Here is a 19696-nt window from a genome sequence, read left to right as displayed (position 1 = left end):
TGTGAAGGCTCGTGATAGTGGCATCAGCAGGCACCCCCATATTCATGACTGTTGCATCTCATATAATATAACCAAAACTTAGCAAGTACATGTTCAAGCATGTGGTGGAGGCATCATTCTTTAAGCAAGTTCCCTGTTTTTGGCAGAAGAGATGTTCAGTATGCAATTATCATATTAATTGTTTTAATGGATACTTGCATTGGTCACATGCATACGAGTTCTTTAATCAGTTTTTTTCCACTGAGTCAAGTAACATGCTCTCTATTGGCTTAAGTAGTAATAATAACAATAATGGCCAAGACTTATTGGGCCCTTACCATGTGATAGGCACTATGCAACATGCTTTATGGATGCTGTTATTTAATCCTCAGAACCACTATTAATTCCATTTTACCAACAAGGTACCTGAGTGAGGCTTACACACCTGTCAAGCTACAGTGTGCCATGATTTGAATCCAGAAAATCTGATGCGAGAGTGCAGGGTGTTACCCACCGCCTTCCACTGCAATATCTTCCTGTATAAATCCTGGCTTAGACTATGTATTTTGTTTATATACTTAAGTACACTAATTACCCAAGCCTCTTTCAAAGGAGAAAGATGGAGAAGTATAGTTGACTGATATGCAAATATTGTTCATCACCTTTTCCCAGTTCTCACATGTAACTGTATTTTTACTGAAAAAATAGAAAGTGGTAACTGTATTGCTCTCTGTCACTTTAAGTATTATAGTATAATCTGGATGGATGATAGTAAACATATCATGAAACCTTAGGTAGTTAGTGAGAAAAACATAGATCTTAAGACAGGCGTATATTTTTAATATATTTTAATATTTTTATATTTACGATATATACCCTAGATCTTATAAATGAAGTATGATGGAGGCCAGGGTATCCTGGGAAGAGAAACTTCCTGGCTCTTCTCTGAATGTTCTGGGCTATGATGAATGCCATAAAGAACATTTCAAGAAGGAAAGCAAAGGTCATGCGCTTTGCATTTCCCCCAGTCTTATGATTTCATTTTCTAAAGTTCCAAGTTTTAAAAGTTCTGTTCTTTAAACAAGTGTGACACTCCCTACCCCACCCCCGTTTTCACATCTGAGTTGTCCTACCATCTGATTTTCATGGTGTAAATTACTTGTATTTAAATAGTGCTTTTTTTATTCTAGGCTCTCTGTGAGTTGTTTCATCAGGATCCTGTATGCGACCAGGCCGGCATGGGGTGCTTACCAAATCATTTCTACCTTACCGTATAGCTTTCAAATCTATTTTCTGGGCCGCTGTTATGAAATTTCTTCTCAGCTTGTGTCTCTACAAGTCTGAGTGAATGAGATGAATGCATCCCTGTTTAAAGTTGCCATCTTCCCCGCTTTACATTCACTCTCAAGATCAAGATGTGCATAAATCACCTTCACAGAGCCAACATTTGCTCCAAAGACAGTAAAACTGCATTTCCTAAAATGCATTTGAGTTGCTTACCAGCCCAGCTAGGCCTCTCTGAAATAATGTGAATTTAGATCAATTTACAATTCACTGACAGTAGTTGTGGTTTTTTTTGGTTAGTTCATACCTGAACTCCCCAGGTTCTAACAAACAGTCCAGTTAATTTATATATATAAAATACCATCAATTCCTGGCAAATGAACCTGGTTATCTGGCCTATTAAACACACAGTTTTATGTTGAATACAGTCATCAAAAACTCACGTTTGTCATGCTGTTTGTCAAGGGAAAAACGAAGTAGAGTGTAATCGATGGAGGAGGAGAAAATTTCCAGTGATTTTCTATTACATTCAGTTCTTCCCCCCACCATCAGTGGAAGTCACCTGACCACTTTTAACATTTCTAATTATGTTTGCACCTCTTTAAGAACTCTTTAAAAAAATCTTTTTCTTTTCTGAGAATAAAAGAGTTGCCCTTTAAATAACCATTTAAGAACAAGCAAGATTTCTAAATCTGTGCTTAGAGCATTGCCAAAAGACTTCTGGATATCTATACCTAGAAATATAACGTAGTGGGTATTGTCTAACAGGAATATGGTGTCTAATATTTTCACACAGGACTGTATTCTGACAGTGCCAGAATACAGCAAATACATGTAAAAATTCAAGTAAGTAATGCTGCACTCCAGCTGACCTTTCTTTCATGCATGCTACTCTATCCAGATTCTGGCTTTAAGGAGCTTTAAATTCAATACCTTCATTGACCAGGAAAACCAACTACCCTCATCTTCTGAAACTAAACCATAAAAATGAGAGATGTTCTTCCTCGACATCCACTATTCACGGAGTAAGAATTCTAGCTGGGAGATGGATCAAGTCAATAGACATTGTTGACCTATGCCCTATTTTAGAGAATCATTCTTCTCTGGCAACGAGAAAATCTTTAAGGTTACAGAGAAATTAGTCTGCTTTCAAAAGCACTGGGACTCTTGAGTTATGAAAATCTATTTACTTTCAGAAGTGAATTTTTTCTATTCAAAGGATTTAAACTAAGGAACTTAGGATGGATATGCCTGCATTGAAAAATATGCAAAAAGATAATTATTTTTTACTTACTTGAAGTTCATTTCACTGCCACAAAAATAGACCTTGTCAGCTATTTCACAGAACAACAACAACAAAAAAAAAAAACAAAAAGGGCAAGGAAAGGAGCTGGAATGTTGGAAGGAGAATAGGAGAGAAAGAGAAAGATATTATGTCCATCATCATGTTTCTTAGAGAGGTGAATGGAAACCACAGACCAGTTGGACTGTGAAGGGAACTGATAGAGCTGAAACAGAGAGACAACATCAGAATTACGATCATGGTGTTGAAGAGAACTCTTTTTATTCTCAGATTTTGCTTTCCCTGTGCTTACTCTGCCTTCTGTAAGTCGAAGTCTTGCGACCTATTGGAATGCTTCACTATTAAGATACTAATTTTTTTCTAGTGACACACTGGCAGATTCTGTCCTTGCAAATTGGGATATTTGCATGGTCCAATGGCTAAAAATACTAACTGTTTATTAATTTATTCCATCCTGTAGCCCTGGGGCTGGATAGACAGATTGGAAACTTTGAAGTGGGCAAGGAATTTGATGCCCTCCTGATCAACCCCAAAGCATCTGACTCTCCCATTGACCTGTTTTATGGGGATTTTGTTGGTGATATTTCTGAGGTACGTAAAAGGAAGTTGATCAAAAAGCATTGATTTCATGAACTAGTCAGTCACAACAGCTTCCCTATAGAAAAAAAATAGACACTGAAACATTTATTGGAATGCAGGAGAATCTTATAAGGGAAGCTAGATCCTTTTTTTTTTAACATATTAATTCGAGTATCATTGCTTTACACTGATGTGTTCGCCGCTGCTGTATAACAAAGTGGATCAGCTATACGTATACATATATCCCCATATCCCCTCCCTCTTGCGTCTCCCTCCCACCCTCCCTATCCCACCCCTCTAGGTGGTCACAAAGCACAAGCTGATCTCCCTGTGCTAGGTGGCTGCTTCCCACTACCTATCTATCCCACGCCTGGTAGTGTACACAAGTCACTGCCACTCTCTCACTTCGTCTCATCTTACCCCTCCCCCTCCCCGTGTCCTCAAGTCCATTCTCTACATCTGCGTCTCTGTTTCTGTCCTGCCCCTAGGTTCTTCAGAACTATTTTTTTTTTTTAGATTCCATATATATGTGTTAGCATATGGTATTTGTTTTTCTCTTTCTGACTTACTTCACTCTGTATGGCAGAGTCTAGGTCCATCCACCTCACTACTAATAACTCAATTTCGTTTCTTTTTATGGCTGATAATATTCCATTGTATATATGTGCCACATCTTCTTTATCCATTCATCTGTCGATGGACAAGTAGGTTGCTACCCTGTCCTGGCTGTTTTAAATAGTGCTGCAGTGAACATTGTGGTACATGACTCTTTTTGAATTATGGTTTTCTCAGGGTATATGCCCAGTAGTGGGATTGCTGGGTTTTATGGTAGTTCTATTTTTAGTTTTTTAAGGAACCTCCACACTGTTCTCCATAGTGGCTGTATCAATTTACATTCCCATCAGCAGTGCAAGAGGGTTCCCATTCTCCACACCCTCTCCACCATTTATTGTTTCTAGATTTTTTGATGATGCCCATTCTAGCGGGTGTGAGGTGATACCACATTGTAGTTTTGATTTGCATTTCTCTAATGATTAATGATGTGGAGTATCCTTTCAAATGTTTCTTGGCAATCTGTATATCTTCTTTGGAAAAATGTCTATTTAGGTCTTCTGCCCATTTTTGGATTGGGTTGTTTTTTCTGATATTGAACTGCATGAGCTGCTTGTATATTGTGGAGATTAATCCTTTGTCAGTTGCTTTGTTTGCAAATATCTCCCACTGTGAGGGCTGTCTTTACGTCTTGGTTATGGTTTCCTTTGCTGTGCAAAAGCTTTTAAGTTTCATTAGGTCCCATTTGTTTATTATTTTTAATCTCCATTTCTCTAGGAGGTGGGTCAAAATGGATCTTGCTGTGATTTGTCATAGAGTATTCTGCCTATGTTTTCCTCTAAGAGATTTATAGTGCCTGGCCTTATATTTAGGTCTTTAATCCATTTTGAGTTTATTTTTGTGTATGGTGTTAGGGAGTGATCTAATTTCATTCTTTTACATGTAGCTGTCCAGTTTTCCCAGCACCACTTATTGAAGAGGCTGTCTTTACTCCACTGTATATTCTCCTTTATCAGAGATAAGGTGACCATATGCATGTTGATTTATCTCTGGGATTTCTGTTCTGTTCCATTAATCTGTATTTCTGTTTTTGTGCCACTACCATACTATCTTGATTACTGTAGCTTTGTAATATAGTCTGAAGTCAGGGAGCCTGATTCCTCCAGCTCCGTTTTTCTTTCTCAAGATTGCGTTGGCTATCGGGGTCTCTTGTGTTTCCATACAAATTGTGAAATTTTTTGTTCTAGTGCTGTGAAAAATGCCACTGGTAGTTTGATAGGGATTGCATTGAATCTGTAGATGCCTTTGGGTAGTATAATCATTTTCACAATGCTGATTCTTCCAATCCAGGAACATGGTATATCTCTCCATCTGTTTGTATCATCTTTAATTTCTTTCATCAGTGTGTTATGGTTATCTGCATACAGGTCTTTTGTCTCCTTAGGTAGATTTATTCGTAGATATTTTATTCTTTTTGTTGCAATGGTAAACGGGAGTGTTTCCTTAATTTCACTTTCAGATTTTTCATCATTAGTGTATAGGAATGCAAGAGATTTCTGTGCATTAATTTTGTATCCTAATTCATTGATTAGCTCTAGGAGTTATCTGGTGGCATCTTTAGGATTCTCTATGATAGTATCACGTCATCTGCAAACAGTGACAGTTTTACTTCTTCTGTTCTGATTTGGATTCCTTTTATTTCTTTTTCTTTTCTGATTGCTGTTGCTAAAACTTCCAAAACTATGTTGAATAAGAGTGGTGAGAGTGGGCAACCTTGTCTTGTTCCTCATCTTAGTGGACATGGTTTCAGTTTTTCACCATTGAGAATGATGTTGGCTGTGGGTTTGTCATATATGGCCTTTATTATGTTGAGGTAAGTTCCCTCTATGTCTACTTTCTGGAGGGTTTTTATCACAAATGGGTGTTGAATTTTGTTGAAAACCTATTCTGCATCTATTATCATATGGTTTTTCTCTTTCAATTTGTTAATATGGTGTATCACACTGATTGATTTGCATATATTGAGGAATCCTTGCATTCCTGGGATAAACCCCACTTGATCATGGTGTGTGATCCTTTTAATATGCTGCTGGATTCTGTTTGCTAGTATTTTGTTGAGGATTTTTGCATCTGCATTCATCAGTGACATTGGCCTGTAGGTTTCTTTTTTTGTGGGATATTTGTCGGGTTTTGCATCAGGGTGTTGGTGGCCTCGTAGAATGAGTTTGGGAGTGTTCCTCCCTCTGCTATATTTTGGAAGAGTTTGAGAAGTAAGAGTGTTAGCTCTTCTCTAAATGTTTGATAGAATTTGCCTGTGAAGCCATCTGGTCCTGGGCTTTTGTTTGTTGGCAGATTTTTAATCACAGATGCAATTTCAGTGCTTGTGGTTGGTCTGTTTATATTTTCTATTTATTCCTGGTTCAGCCTCGGAAAGTTGTGCTTTTCTAAGAAATTGTCCATTTCTTCCAGGTTGTCCACTTTATTGGCATATAGTTGCTTGTAGTAATCTCTCATGATCCTTTGTATTTCTGCAGTGTCAGTTGTTACTCCTGCTTTTTCATTTCTAATCCTGTTGATTTGAGTCTTCTCCCTTTTTTTCTTGAGTTTGGCTAATGGTTTATCAGTTTCATTTATCTTCTCAAAGAACCAGCTTTTAGTTTTATCTTTGCTATTGTTTGCTTCATTTCTTTTCCATTTATTTCTGATCTGATCTTTATGATTTCTTTCCTTCTGCTAACTTTGGGGGTTTTTTGTTCTTCTTTCTCTAATTGCTTTAGGTGTAAGGTTAGGTTGTTAAATATTTGAGATGTTTTTTTTTTCCTGAGGTAGGACTGTATTGTTAAAAACTTCGCTCTCAGAACTGCTTTTGCTGCATCCCATAGGTTTTGGGTCGTCATGTTTTCATTGTCATTTGTTTCTAGGTATTTTTTGATTTCCTCTTTGATTTATTCAGTGATCTCTTGGTTATTTACTAGTGTATTGTTTAGCCTCCATGTGTTTGTATTTTTTCCTTAATTGATATCTAGTCTTATAGCGTTGTGGTCAGAGAAAATACTTGATACTATTTCAATTTTCTTAAATTTACCAAGGCTTAATTTGCAAGCCAGGATATGATCTATCCTGGAGAATGTTCCATGAGCACTTGAGAAGAAAATGTATTCTGTTTTTTTGGTAAGTCCATCTTGTTTATGTGTCATTTATAGCTTGTGTTTCCTTGTTTATTTTCATTTTGGATGAATTGTCCATTGGTGAAAGCAGGGTGTTACAGTCCCCTATTATTATTCTGTTACTGTCGATTTCCCTTTTTATGGCTGTTAGTATTTGCCTTATGTATTGAGGTGCTCCTCTGTTGGGTATATAAATATTTACAATTGTTATATCTTCTTCTTGCATTGATCCCTTGATTATTATGTAGTGTTCTTCCTTGTCTCTTGTAATAGTCTCTATTTTAAAGTCTATTTTATCTGATATGAGAATTGCTACTCCAGCTTTCTTTTGATTTCCATTTGCATGGATTATCTTTTTCCATCCCCTCACTTTCAGTGTGTATGTGTTTGTAGGTCTGAATTGGGTCTCTTGTAGACAGCATATACATGGATTTTGTTTTTGTATGCATTCAGCCAGTCTGTGTCTTTTGGTTGGAGCATTTAATCCATTTACATTTAAGGTAATTATCAATATGTATGTTCCTAATACCATTTTCTTAATTGTTTTGGGCTTGTTTTTGTAGGTCTTTTCCTTCTCTTGTGTTTCCTGCCTAGAGAAGTTCCTTTAGCATTTGTTGTAAAGCTGGTTTGGTGGTGCTGAATTCTTTTAGCTTCTGCTTGTCTGTAAAGGTTTTAATTTCTGTGTCAAATCTGAATGAGATCCTTGTTGGGTAGAGTAATCTTGGTTGTAGGTTTTTCCCTTTCATCAATTTAAATATGTCCTGCCACTCACTTCTGGCTTGTAGAATTTCTGCTGAAAAATCAGCTGTTAAGCTTATCGGATTCCCTTGTATATTATTTGTTGCTTTTCCCTTGCTGTTTTTAATATTTTTTCTTTATATTTAATTTTTGATAGTTTGATTAATTTGTGTCTTGGTATGTTTCTCTTTGGATTTATCCTGTATGGGACTGTCTGTGCTTCCTGGACTTGATTATTTCCTTTCCCATATCAGGGAAGTTTTCACCTATAATCTCTTCAAATATTTTCTCAGTTCCTTGCTCTTTCTCTGGGACCCCTATAATTCGAATGTTGGTGCATTTAGTGTTGTCCCAGAGGTCTCTGAGACCGTCCTCGATTCTTTTCATTCTTTTTTCTTTACTCTGCTCTGCAGTAGTCATTTCCACTGTTTTATCTTCCAGGTCACTTATCCGTTCTTCTGCCTCAGTTATTCTGCTATTGATTCCTTCTAGAGAATTCTTAATTTCATTTATTGTGTTGTTCATCATTGTGTGTTTGCTCTTTCATTCTTCTAGTTCCTTGTTAAATGTTTCTTGTACTTTCTCCATTCTATTTCCAAGATTTTGTATCATCTTCACTATCATTACTCTGAATTCTTCTTCAGGTAGACTGCCTATTTCCTCTTCATTTGTTTGGTCTCATGGGTTTTTACTTTGCTCCTTCATCTGCGTATTTCTCTGTCTTCTCATTTTGCTTAACTTACTGTGTTTGGGGTCTCCTTCTCTCAGGCTACAGGTTCATAGTTCTCGTTGTTTTTGATGTCTGCCCCCAGTGGGTAAGGTTTGTTCTGTGGTTTGTGTAGGCTTCCTGGTGGAGGGCACTGGTGCCTGTGTTCTGGTGGATGAGGCTGCATCTTGTCTTTCTGGTGGGCAGGACCGCATCCGGTGGTGTGTTTTGGGTTGTTTGTGACCTTATTATGATTTTACGCAGCCTCTCTGCTGATGGGTGGGGTTGTGTTCCTTTCTTGCTAGTTGTTTGCATGGCGTGTCCAGCACTGGAGCTTGCTAGTTGTTGAATGGAGCTGGGTCTTAGCATTGAGACAGTGATCTCTGGGAGAGCTGTCGCTGATTGATTATTATATGGGGCCAGGAGGGCTCTGGTGGTCCAATGTCCTGAACTCGGCTCTCCCACCTCCGAGACTCAGGCCTGACACCCGGCTGGAGCACCAGACCCTGTCAGCCACACGGCTGGAGTGCCTTCAGAGTTGGAGAAGCTGGCCTGCAGTGGCTCTCCTTCTGCATTGCACATTAGAATCACCTGCTTCTTCCTTGTTTTGCCCCAAAGGCAGTGTTCCACAGAGAAAAACAGTCCCCTTGAAAATAGTCACAGCTTGAGATGGCTTTTTTTTTTACTTTGTGCTTAGGTTTCATTTGCTCACAGTGGGTCATGTGCAGAGGCCTCGCACCCGGCTCTTCCTATTGGGGTTCCTAGTTTGGAATCTAGATCCTTTTAAGTTATTATAATTTCATGACAATAATGGTATTAAAGAAACACTTGTATTTTGAATATATTTGTATATTTGAAGGTATTTGGCTATAAGAAGCCATAATATAGCTACCACTTATTGAACACACTTGCTGTGTGCTAGATGGCATGGGATTAATACATTATTTTTGTTTAATTATCAGAACTATTATGAGAGCCAGGTGCTATTAATATTACCATGTCGTTTATGGGGCAGTGAGGCTTAAGGGAGGCTAAATGGTTTACCTAAGAACTCATGGCTAGTAATTAGTAGACAGAGTTTGGATTCCATCCCAGGACTTTCTGACTTCTGGAGTCTGGGCTCTTGATCACAATGCTACATGGATTCTCTTAATTATAAGAAAATGAGTTTTTTTACTTTGTTCCTCTTATCATGTTTTTCTGTGTATAAAATAAACTAGTTCTTACTTTAATAACAATTCTTTTTGAGACAGTTTTTCTTTAAAACTTAACTACTGCCATTTATAAATTGATCCATTTATGAGAGTAAATGTGATACTAAATGTAACATACTGAGGTTTTTTGAAGAAAGGGGCTGGATCATTTGAAGTTGATACCATTAGTTATTTACATATTACTTATTCTTTTACTTTTTTATTAGAGTGAGTTTCTGGGAATAGGGCTTAGACCCATTCATCCAGTCATTTTTCTTGTATTATACACCTCTTGAAATGTTTAAATTATTATATTAAATTAAATTCTTTTTTTTTTTTTTTTGCGGTACGCGGGCCTCTCACTGTTGTGGCCTCTCCCGCTGCGGAGCACAGGCTCCGGGCGCACAGGCTCAGTGGCCATGGCTCACGGGCCCAGCCGCTCCACAGCATGTGGGATCTTCCTGGACCGGAGCACGAACCTGTGTCCCCTGCATCAGCAGGCGGACTCTCAACCACTGCACCACCAGGGAAGCCCTAAATTAAATTCTTTAATTTTTGTTAACACTTTCCTCTGAAGATTTCAAGGTTCTATGTTAAGAACTTTCAGGCAATGGGAAACATTTGTTAATAGTCAGTACTTTTTTTTTAGGCAAAAGACCATTTCTTTTTCATTAATAAAAGTCGATTTGGGGATGTTCAGTCGATGCCAGCTTAGGTGAGACAGTGATTGTTAGCCACAGAAGCCAACTCCTATGAGTAGAGTTAGGTCTTTTGGGGCATACTTTAGCATTTTGACTTGGGATACTGGATTGTTGATGACAAATAAGTCTTCCCCTTTACCCTTTCTGCCCAACTCTGTTATTGGAATAGCCATCAGTGTATCCATTTCTGGGACCAATTTCCAGCCAGGCTAATGTATACAACAGAGAAAAATACCTTTTAAATGGATGGATTACATGTCTTATCTCAAGACCTTTTTCAGGTTTAAATTCAAAATATTTTCACTATAACTCTTTGATATAGAATGCAAGACTAAAGAAATTCACATGTGGAAATGCAAACAGACATTGATTAATCAAGATAGCATCTTTTATGTAAATATATAAATAAGTTTTGGCACTGAAATGTACAACTAACACATTTTTCTCCTCTGTGGGTTTAGCCATAATTTTGGTAATATATATATTTACAAAAGAAAAAAGTCTGTGTTTAGAAAAAAATAAAAACAGATTTTTGCCATTGAGAAATAAATTTATATTTCTGGATTTTGCCAACCACTGTTGGCTGTGAATTTGCTTTTCTAAATGCACAAAATATTCTTTCTCCTTCTTATTATTATTTTTCATTTTAGGCTATTATCCAGAAGTTCCTCTATCTAGGTAGGTATATATGTCTCTATGCTAAATAAAATCTTTCTTTGTCTCTTGGGTATGCTCTCTGCATTTATTGTACCATATGTTAAGCCTTATGTGTGATCATTTGCTTTGATTCATTATATTTTTTAACATTCCTTGGCATTGAGCCCATTTATGGCACAATATTTAAAGGCACTATTTGAAATGAATACGCTCCTCTAGAACATAGTCATAAATCCTAAACTGAGGAATGGCAGGCCAAGGAGAAGAGATCATCCTGTACCTTCTTCCTACACTCGTTCTGTAACCCCAAGTCTGCCCTAGCACATTGTATTTGTGATTGTGGTGGAGTCTTGCCACACATGCTTTTTAACGTACTCACATTCAATTCTATTCACTGAGAGAGAGAAATAAATAGTGCAGAAGATTCTACTCTTCCTCCCACTCCGTTGAGTGAGCTCTGAGTTCTGAGTGAATTTGGGGTGGGAGAGACACATGTGGTATTTCTTAAAAAAGCTCAGTTCTTGCAGGCCCTTCATCTCACCATGCTGCTTATGATTCTGGGGTGTAAAGATAAGTATTTCTTTTACACTTGGGGCTGGAAAAGGAAACCACTCACTTCAGCTGAAAGAACGGTGATTGGGGGTTGATTCAATTTTATGTGAATTCTGCTTTAGGCGTGTATTTCAGACTCTAATCCTCAAATTAGGTGCAGCGTCTTCTTTTGGTCATATCTACCTGTTCAGATTATAAACAATGATTCCTTGATTTTTCTTTCAGGAGATGACCGAAATATTGAAGAGGTGTATGTGGGTGGAAAGCAGGTGGTTCCCTTTTCGAGCTCAGTGTAAGACCGTCTGCATCTACGAGTTCTCCTGGGGTAACACAGTTCTGTGTTTTCTTGTGCCCAGGCGGAGTTAGGAAGTCAAAAACCAGTACCTTGTTCTTGGGATGACTATCTCCTTCTGTGTCTAGTTACAGTATTCACTTGACAAATCGTTCAAAGGAAGTTGCTCTAATTCTCAACTCTCTGGTTGGGAGGATTAAAAATTTCGCCTTTTTGAGCTGTTTAGATTTACTTTAAAGCTCAAACATAAGGGAATGTTATTACTGGTGGTGTTCTTATTATGAGATTTAAATAAAATCTATTTCACATTTGGACATGTGGAGAGAAAAGATATTCTTATAAGGTTAGATATTTTGAGCTAGTAAATGTGAAAATTAGAAAACAGAAAATGAACCAGTGAATATATTTTTGAGGGAGAAAAAATTAGACTATGAACACGTGTTAGAAAATGATTTCAGATTGTGTTTGAAAATTATATACTGAGCATACTAATTTAAAAAGAGAACTTGTTGAATTTTAAAATGTATTTCTCGATTGACCTTGTGTTCTGGAAATATGCACTTAATGGAACTTGCATTTCAGAGATACGTTATTGTTGTGCTTTGCCTTCTTTGGGGATGAAATGTCAGAAATTGAATGCCACATGCTTTCTTAATATAGTTCTGTGCTTCAAAGTGTTTGACAGAAGTTGGGTATTAAAGATTTAAAGTTTCTTAGGAATATTATTCATATAACTACATGGCATAAATAGCTATACTTTTGTGTACTTTAAAATCACAATGTATAATTGTGTGATGCTATTATTGCTTCATTTTTATTAGAAGAGAAACAAATTTCATACTCCACTGTTGTGTAGATTGGAGTCTTTCATATATTGGGACAAGTGCCGGGATTCCAGGAGCTGTCAGTACTAAAAGGAAGGGTTTCATTGCAATGACCCATTCTCCCAAAGAACTATTCCATAGTTGCTGGAAATTTCATACTCAGATATCAATCTGTTAGAACTTTAAATGAAGGACAAATCCTACTAGATAAATATTATTTAAAATCTTTAAACCTTGCATATTGAAAGTACTCTATTTTTCAATTTTATCTTGTCTTTTTCATTCCTAATAATTTTCAGGACATTAGAATTTTAGGATAATGAAAAATATTTAGATGTCCCACTACTGTTTATATTAACAGGACTTAATCTGTACTAGACATCTAGAAACATTAAACAAAGCAAAGAGTGTTTTTATGCTTCCTAATAGTGTGCTTTCCCATAACGTGGAATTAAAAACAAATTATGACTTCATGATAAATCCTTAAGAAATATTGATATGAATATTATTTAAATATTATAGTTTTCTCAGTTAACTCCAAATCCTATAAACCAACAAGGAAAAGGAGTAGTTTTCTTAATATATCCTAACACTCATACCTAGGGCTTAGGGCTTAGGGCTGACTCCTTATTATCACCTTATAGTAAAGAACTTTATGTAATGTATCTGCAGAATGAAGAAGAAAATTTGTTCTCTGGTACTATATATTTTATTCTTATATAGTCATGCTAATTCAGCAGTAATTTGCTCAGTCTCTGGCCCCTCACCCCTGGAGAAAACACTTCTAGACTTGGGTATACCCTACACCTAAAGATAGAACAAATATTTGGTCTTATTTAAAAAGCAGAAACAAAAAACCAGGGTTTGTGTTGTGAGGTATTAAGTAACTCAGTAAACCCAGTTTCCAGTCTCAGTCTAGAATTCCTAGTTCCTGAGCCATGTCAAAGATGCCCCACCAAGTTTCTTTCCATTTCTCTATAGTGCCGGTAGGTATTTTCTGCTTTATCTCCCCAGTTTCTGCCAAAGAAACTTGGTTATCTAGTTTCTAACTCACATGAGTGGGCTTAGGAATTTGGAATGACATGTGCAAGATCCAGTAATAGGCAGAAGCTGTTCTTAGCCTTTGCAAGATCCTACACTTTTACCTTCCAAAAGGGTGTACATTTTGATGTTGAACATCAACTTTCATTTAGATTTAGGACTTACATGCAGCAAATATAAATAAGTGTGGCATCAGAAGCAGGAATAATGGCCATATACAACCAATCTGTCAAATATTAAGTTTAGCCCTGATAATATGTTAAGACCTGAATATCTTTTCTAGTACGAATAGAATGTATTGAAATGTTTACATGTACTTTGATCTCCCTGCATTACTTATAACTTATGTGTTTTATTTCCCAGAGTGCAGTGTTGCTGAATGTTGCATATGCTTTTTGCGGTACTGCAGGCATTAGCCATACACGTGCCCAGATGTTCTGCACTTTGAAATGTTGCCTTTACTTAATGTGGGTTGACTTTCTGAATTGCGGAAAGGCAGTATTCCAAGCCAATCCTATTTGTCATTTTATGTGTGAATATTTTGCTCTCTGACAGGAAAGGAAGAATTAAAACATCTTCTCAGCCCCCTCACCCTACTCTGCACTATTTGCCTCAGGTTTCATGACATTTTTAATGGAATACACTTTAACAGGTAAAAACGTATTCAATAGTAGTGACTATCATACATTTAAAAATATTTTTGCAACCAGAACAGAAAAGCAGGCTAATCAGCCAACATGAATTTAATTTTCAAAAAAGAGTAAAATGTAGGATTAGAACAGGAAAGGTTGTCCTGGTAATTGTAAACTGAGACCAAGGAAACTCTGTCCCCTTATTTATTCTCCCAGCTTCTTCTGATCTAATTGTCAAAGGTTTTAGAATCCAAGAGAATATCTTGGAATAAGCTTCCTTCATGCTAGGAGGAGGTCTTTCTAAATTAATATTATGAGCATTGAACCTCACTGCATCTCTTTTAATTTTTGTGAGAATTCTGCACGGTCAAGAAAGGAAGGCAGTGGGGAAACACCCCTGTTACGCTTAGCTGATTTGAAGTGTGCCCTTGAATATCCCTGTTGGCAGCTACAGTTGAGATCTCAGAAGGGAAACAATGGCTGTGAGATCCAGCAATGTAGTTTGAATCTTCATTCCCTTCCAGACTCTTCCTGTTTTTAATTTTTTCACCTCAGAACCAGACATATGGAAAGCTTTAAAGACAAGCTGGAAGGCACATTGTATCAATTCTACATGTGTGCTATACATGGAAGATATCCTGAGCTGGATGCTCCTGTAGCCTGCTGGACAGAGGTGATGATGCTGGAAGCAATCACATGTTTTTTTTCTTTTAAAGAGTGTTCTGAGTTATTGAAAGGTAGACTACAAAATATGTCATGGGCAATGTCTTGAAGAAATGTTTAAACTGGTGGATTTTTGTGAATTTTTAAGGTTTTTTTTCTTTGCAATTTCAGATCTACTTAGCCACTTTAGGTATGACTTTGGACCCTGACACTTTTTTAATGTCTCTAAAGCATGGAAAGAAGTGCAGAAATGAACAGACACGTATTAGAAACCCTGGCATTGGTCCCATGCATGTTTTCATGCCCAGCCCCTCCTTCATTTCCCTCCTACAGTCTTGAGTGTGAGAGATCAAGAGGTGAGGAGTTAATTTGTAAATCTGATACAAATTGAGTGAAATGCAAAAGTTGAACAGGCCAATGGTGAAACTAAATATAAATTCCAAGATGGTTTCCACAGTCCACCGGATTCAAGTGACTTGAGTAACAGCCATTATGTGATTGATGTGTTCACTTCCTACTCAAAAGCCTGTCAGAAAGCATTCTTTATTGAAAACCACCTTACATTGTGTTAAACTTCTGATCGCTGCTATTAAGAATATATATACATATGTATTCATGGGAACATTTTTTCTCAATATTTGTATGATTTGCTTATTGTTCCTATGCTGAGTGAGCTCCTTTTTGCTTCAGACAAAAATAAACGAGATTTTGTGTTTATGTGTTTTTGTTGTTGTGAGTTCTATCGATCTGATAGAAGGGGGATTAATCTTAAAGTGGTTTCTCCTTTTAACGTGAATTTTAAGATTGAAGGGGGTCAACTGTCTGGTGATGGATGGAAACTAAAATTTTTGGTGGTGAGCATGCTGTAGTGTATACAGAAGTAGAAATATAATGTTGTACATATGAAACTTATATAATGTTATAAACCAATGCTATCTCAATAAGAAAAAAAGAAATATCATAAGACTGGAAAAAAATAGAATATTTAGCTGTGGGCCAACATGTATCTTCTATCCTATAATAGTCACTATACACAGCTTTTAAAAATTAAGCTATAGCTATAATGTTCAGCTCTTTAGAATCAGATTACTGTTGCCTTTGATTTAAGCATAGTTGATATTTCTTATTTTTTAAGCCACAACCCAGAATGAGACATGCACTTTAACATCAAGAATTAGTTCACACATACACACGTGCATGAGCATTTAAAACCAACGTCTCACAAAATGCTACTTTCCCTATCTGTGATACCCTGGGCTATTTCTCATTCTGTTCTATTCTCTGTAATTTTTTAAATGCTGATAGCGAATTTCCCCCTTGGTTTCTTGAACCTCCAATGGGTTATCACCAGCACTGAGGAAGCAGTTTCCAGTGTCATTTGAGCTGTATACTTTAAGTCTCCATGACTTCATTCTGTGATTTGGCCATGACATGAGGGCCTGCCTTAGGATCATGAGGATTAAATAAAATAATACATAGCCAGCACTTAAGATAGCAGCTGGAACAAAGCGAGTGCTCACTGTATGGTAGTTATTATCTTTAAAATGAATACAAACTGAACAGAAATAAAAATCATTTAAAATGTGTTTTTCTCAGTTTTTTAGAATTGAAATCAAGTGGTGTTAAGGATCTCTCTGTACATAAAAATATTCTGTAAGGATTAAATCTGATTTTTTCTGGCACTATTTGGCACTATGTTCATTATTTTTTATTTATAACAAGAAGCCTATAAGAGTAGTAGATCTGGTCTATAAATTCTCCCTCAATGTTCTGAGCAACTTACTAAGCATCTTTTTTTTTCTCCTAAGGAACAACTTAGTCAAAATACCCAGAAGAGAATGTTCATGTGCATTATGTATAGCAATAAAGTCTGCCTCATTTAATTTGCACACTGTAGGCCAGAGTTCTGTAATGGGTACTTAATAGACAAAAACAAATTACTGCATGGTACTCAATTCAGGATTTAAATAAAATAAGACATGAAATATATATAACTGCCATTTAGACATGAAATACATATAACTGCCAGTAGCAAAAAGGGCCTGTAGTAGGGTATTTTAAGACTCCATGAAAAGGCACTCAAAGGAACTGGGCCCACAAGCAGTTAGTTGTCACTAACAAGGAGTAGGGTTATTTTTTCAAACCCTGTTTGTAAATGGGATAAGTGAAGTATTCTGTTCTTTGAAATGACAGAACATTATTTTAAAGTATAACTAACTTCTTTTCACTAATTCAGACTCATCTCCTTTTACCATCAAGGCTGCCTACACTATCACTGTAAAGTTACATTAAATTTGTCATACTCCTTGAATTTTTTCATGCTTTTATATTAGTAAGATCTATATTTCAGCCTGGAAAGAGAGGGAGAGGTGGCTAAAAAAGCATTCTCTAGGGCTTCCCTGGTGGTGCAGTGGTTGGGAGTCCGCCTGCCGATGCAGGGGGTGCGGGTTCGTGCCCTAGTCCGGGAGGATCCCAGATGCCGCGGAGCGGCTAGGCCTGTGGGCCATGGCTGCTGGGCCTGTGCGTCCGGAGCCTGTGCTCCGCGGCGGGAGGGGCCACGGCAGTGAGAGGCCCGCGTACCGCAAAAACAAACAAACAAAAAAGCATTCTCGGGCTTCCCTGGTGGCGCAGTGATTGAGCATCTGCTTGCCGATGCAGGGGACACGGGTTCGTGCCCCGGTCCTGGAAGATCCCACATGCCGCGGAGCGTCTGGGCCCGTGAGCCATGGCTGCTGAGCCTGTGCTCCACAACGGGAGAGGCCACAACAGAGAGAGGCCCGCGTACCGCAAAAAAAAAAAAAAAAAAAAACCATTCTCTATGGCAAAAACTTTGTAGAGAAATTTTTCAGTGGTAACTAAGAAAAAATAAAACATTTTTGCCCCAAGGTAAAAAGTGCTAAAATATGAACAGATATCATGGAATTTCTCAAATCACTGGGGCCTTCCTCAGTTGCCTAGATTCTGCTCACCCTATAGGGAATAAAACAAACATTTGTTTCCCTATTTGTAGAAAGAAAGCTCAAAGTCATAGCAGTAAAATCTAACATAAGAGAAATAAAGGCCCTAGAAAGATTACCATTTATTCAGATGATAAGAGGTTCTCATACACTTGCTTAAAAACCTAAACTTGAAGCTTCACTGTGAAGTTAATTTCTGTCCTTTTAATCCTGGATAGTCTCCACATCACACTTTCGTTTTACTGCTGACAAATAAAGCCACGATCCATAAATGAGTAAACCAAGGAAGAATTTTACTCTTGATTTTTCTCATGACTAAATTTGCTTCCTGGAGTACTTGAGAGACCTGAAAGAGCTTTGATGTTTTCTTTCTCTTTCTGCAAGAGTTGATTCCATCCACACCTGAGCTGGGGAATAAATGCAGAGATGTCTTTGTGCTTGGAAAGCACTTTGAAAACATTGACTGAAGCACATGAACACATAAAGACATGAGAGGCTTCTGTTATTTCAAAGGATAACCTAAGAGGCTCAGAAAAAGCAGCACACATACTTCTTTCAATTCATGAACACTTTCCTCCTAGCTGAACTATGAAGGATGAATCGGGCTTTGAAAATTATGTATTCTGAATTAATTCATATAACCACAACAAAACCTTCAGTATCACAAACATGTCCCAGCCTGGTGCAGTGGCACAGTATGCACTCAGTAAAATCTCATGGCAAAGTTTTGGTAGTGTGCATGTAAAAGAGAAGCTATGGAGTTTGGGTTGTTTGTGGTTGCTTTTTTAAGCTCAGTGATAGATCTGTTGATATCCAGGACAATTGCACAATCTCTTTTGAGTCGCTTATTTACTGTAACTTATAGAGGGAAAAAGACACCATTATGAAAAAAAACCTGTACAAAATCTTCATGTTCCCTATAAAATTAATGCCCAGGTAAGAAAGAAGTCAACATAAATGCATATACAACCTTCATTTAATGTCATTTATGGTACTGTAGACCATTTAGCGTGGCGTAATTGATTCTAAAGGAAATCAGAATTGGCTCACCTCCTCTCACGAGCACACCAAAATCACAACTGCTGAACAACCATCAATAAAAAAAGACTGGAACCTACTAAAAAAAAAAGTATTCTACATCCAAAGACATAAAGAAACCACAAGAGATGCAATATGATCAAATCCCACACCACCTGGGTGGGTGACCCACAAACTGGGGAATAATTATATTGCAGAATATCTCCCACAGGACTGAGAGCTCTGAGTCCCACATTAGGCTCCCCAGCTGAGGGGTCTGGCATCGGGAGGAGGAGCCCCCAGAGCATTTGGCTTTGAAGGCCAGTGGGGCTTGATTGTAGGAGCTCCACAGTACTGGGGGAAACAGAGACTCCACTCAAGGAGGGTGCACACGAGGTCTTGTGCACATCAGGATCCAGAGCAAAAGCAGTGACTTCATAGAAGCCTGGGCCAGACTTATCTGCTGGTCTTGCAGGGCCTGCTGGGGAGGTGGGGTTGGGGGACGGCCGTGGATCTCTCTGGGGTCATAAAATATGGTGGCGGAAATAGCAGGGAGTGCACATCTACTTGAACTCTTCCTACAGGCAGACATACTGCTTGGATCAGTAGCAACAAGACCTGGCCTCACCCAATGGCCTGTAGGCTCCAGTGCTGGGACGGCTCAGGCCAAACAATCAACAGGACAGGAACACAGACCCACCCATCAGCAGACAGGCTGCCTAACACTAAAGACAGTCATCAAATCACAAGTGAACAAAAGAGGAAAGGGAAAAAATGACCTACAGAAACAAACAGCAATAAGAACATACATATCAATAATTACCTTAAACATAAATGGATTAAATGCTCCAATGAAAAG

The 19696-nt window shown here is 37.8% G+C and overlaps 1 protein-coding gene across 2 annotated transcripts in view; it reads left to right on the top strand.

The window, feature by feature from the left end:
• The window catches only part of GDA (guanine deaminase), a 134156-nt gene extending 118576 nt beyond the window's left edge, over positions 1-15580 (top strand). Inside the window, exons 12-14 of one of the 2 annotated variants that reach the window (XM_067744166.1) lie at positions 3027-3157; positions 10853-10880; positions 11637-15580. In XM_067744166.1, the coding sequence (XP_067600267.1) occupies positions 3027-3157; positions 10853-10880; positions 11637-11707 (230 nt within the window). In that variant the 3' untranslated portion in view covers positions 11708-15580. The remainder of the gene's footprint in view (positions 1-3026; positions 3158-10852; positions 10881-11636) is intronic. The other variant, XM_067744165.1, reaches the window with a different exon arrangement.
• Positions 15581-19696: the final 4116 nt, after the last annotated feature.

The sequence above is a fragment of the Pseudorca crassidens genome, chromosome 7, assembly GCF_039906515.1.
Source record: "Pseudorca crassidens isolate mPseCra1 chromosome 7, mPseCra1.hap1, whole genome shotgun sequence".
NCBI lineage: Eukaryota > Metazoa > Chordata > Mammalia > Artiodactyla > Delphinidae > Pseudorca > Pseudorca crassidens.
Note: the sequence above shows the minus strand (reverse complement) of the source record. Positions and strands in the feature narration are given on the sequence as shown.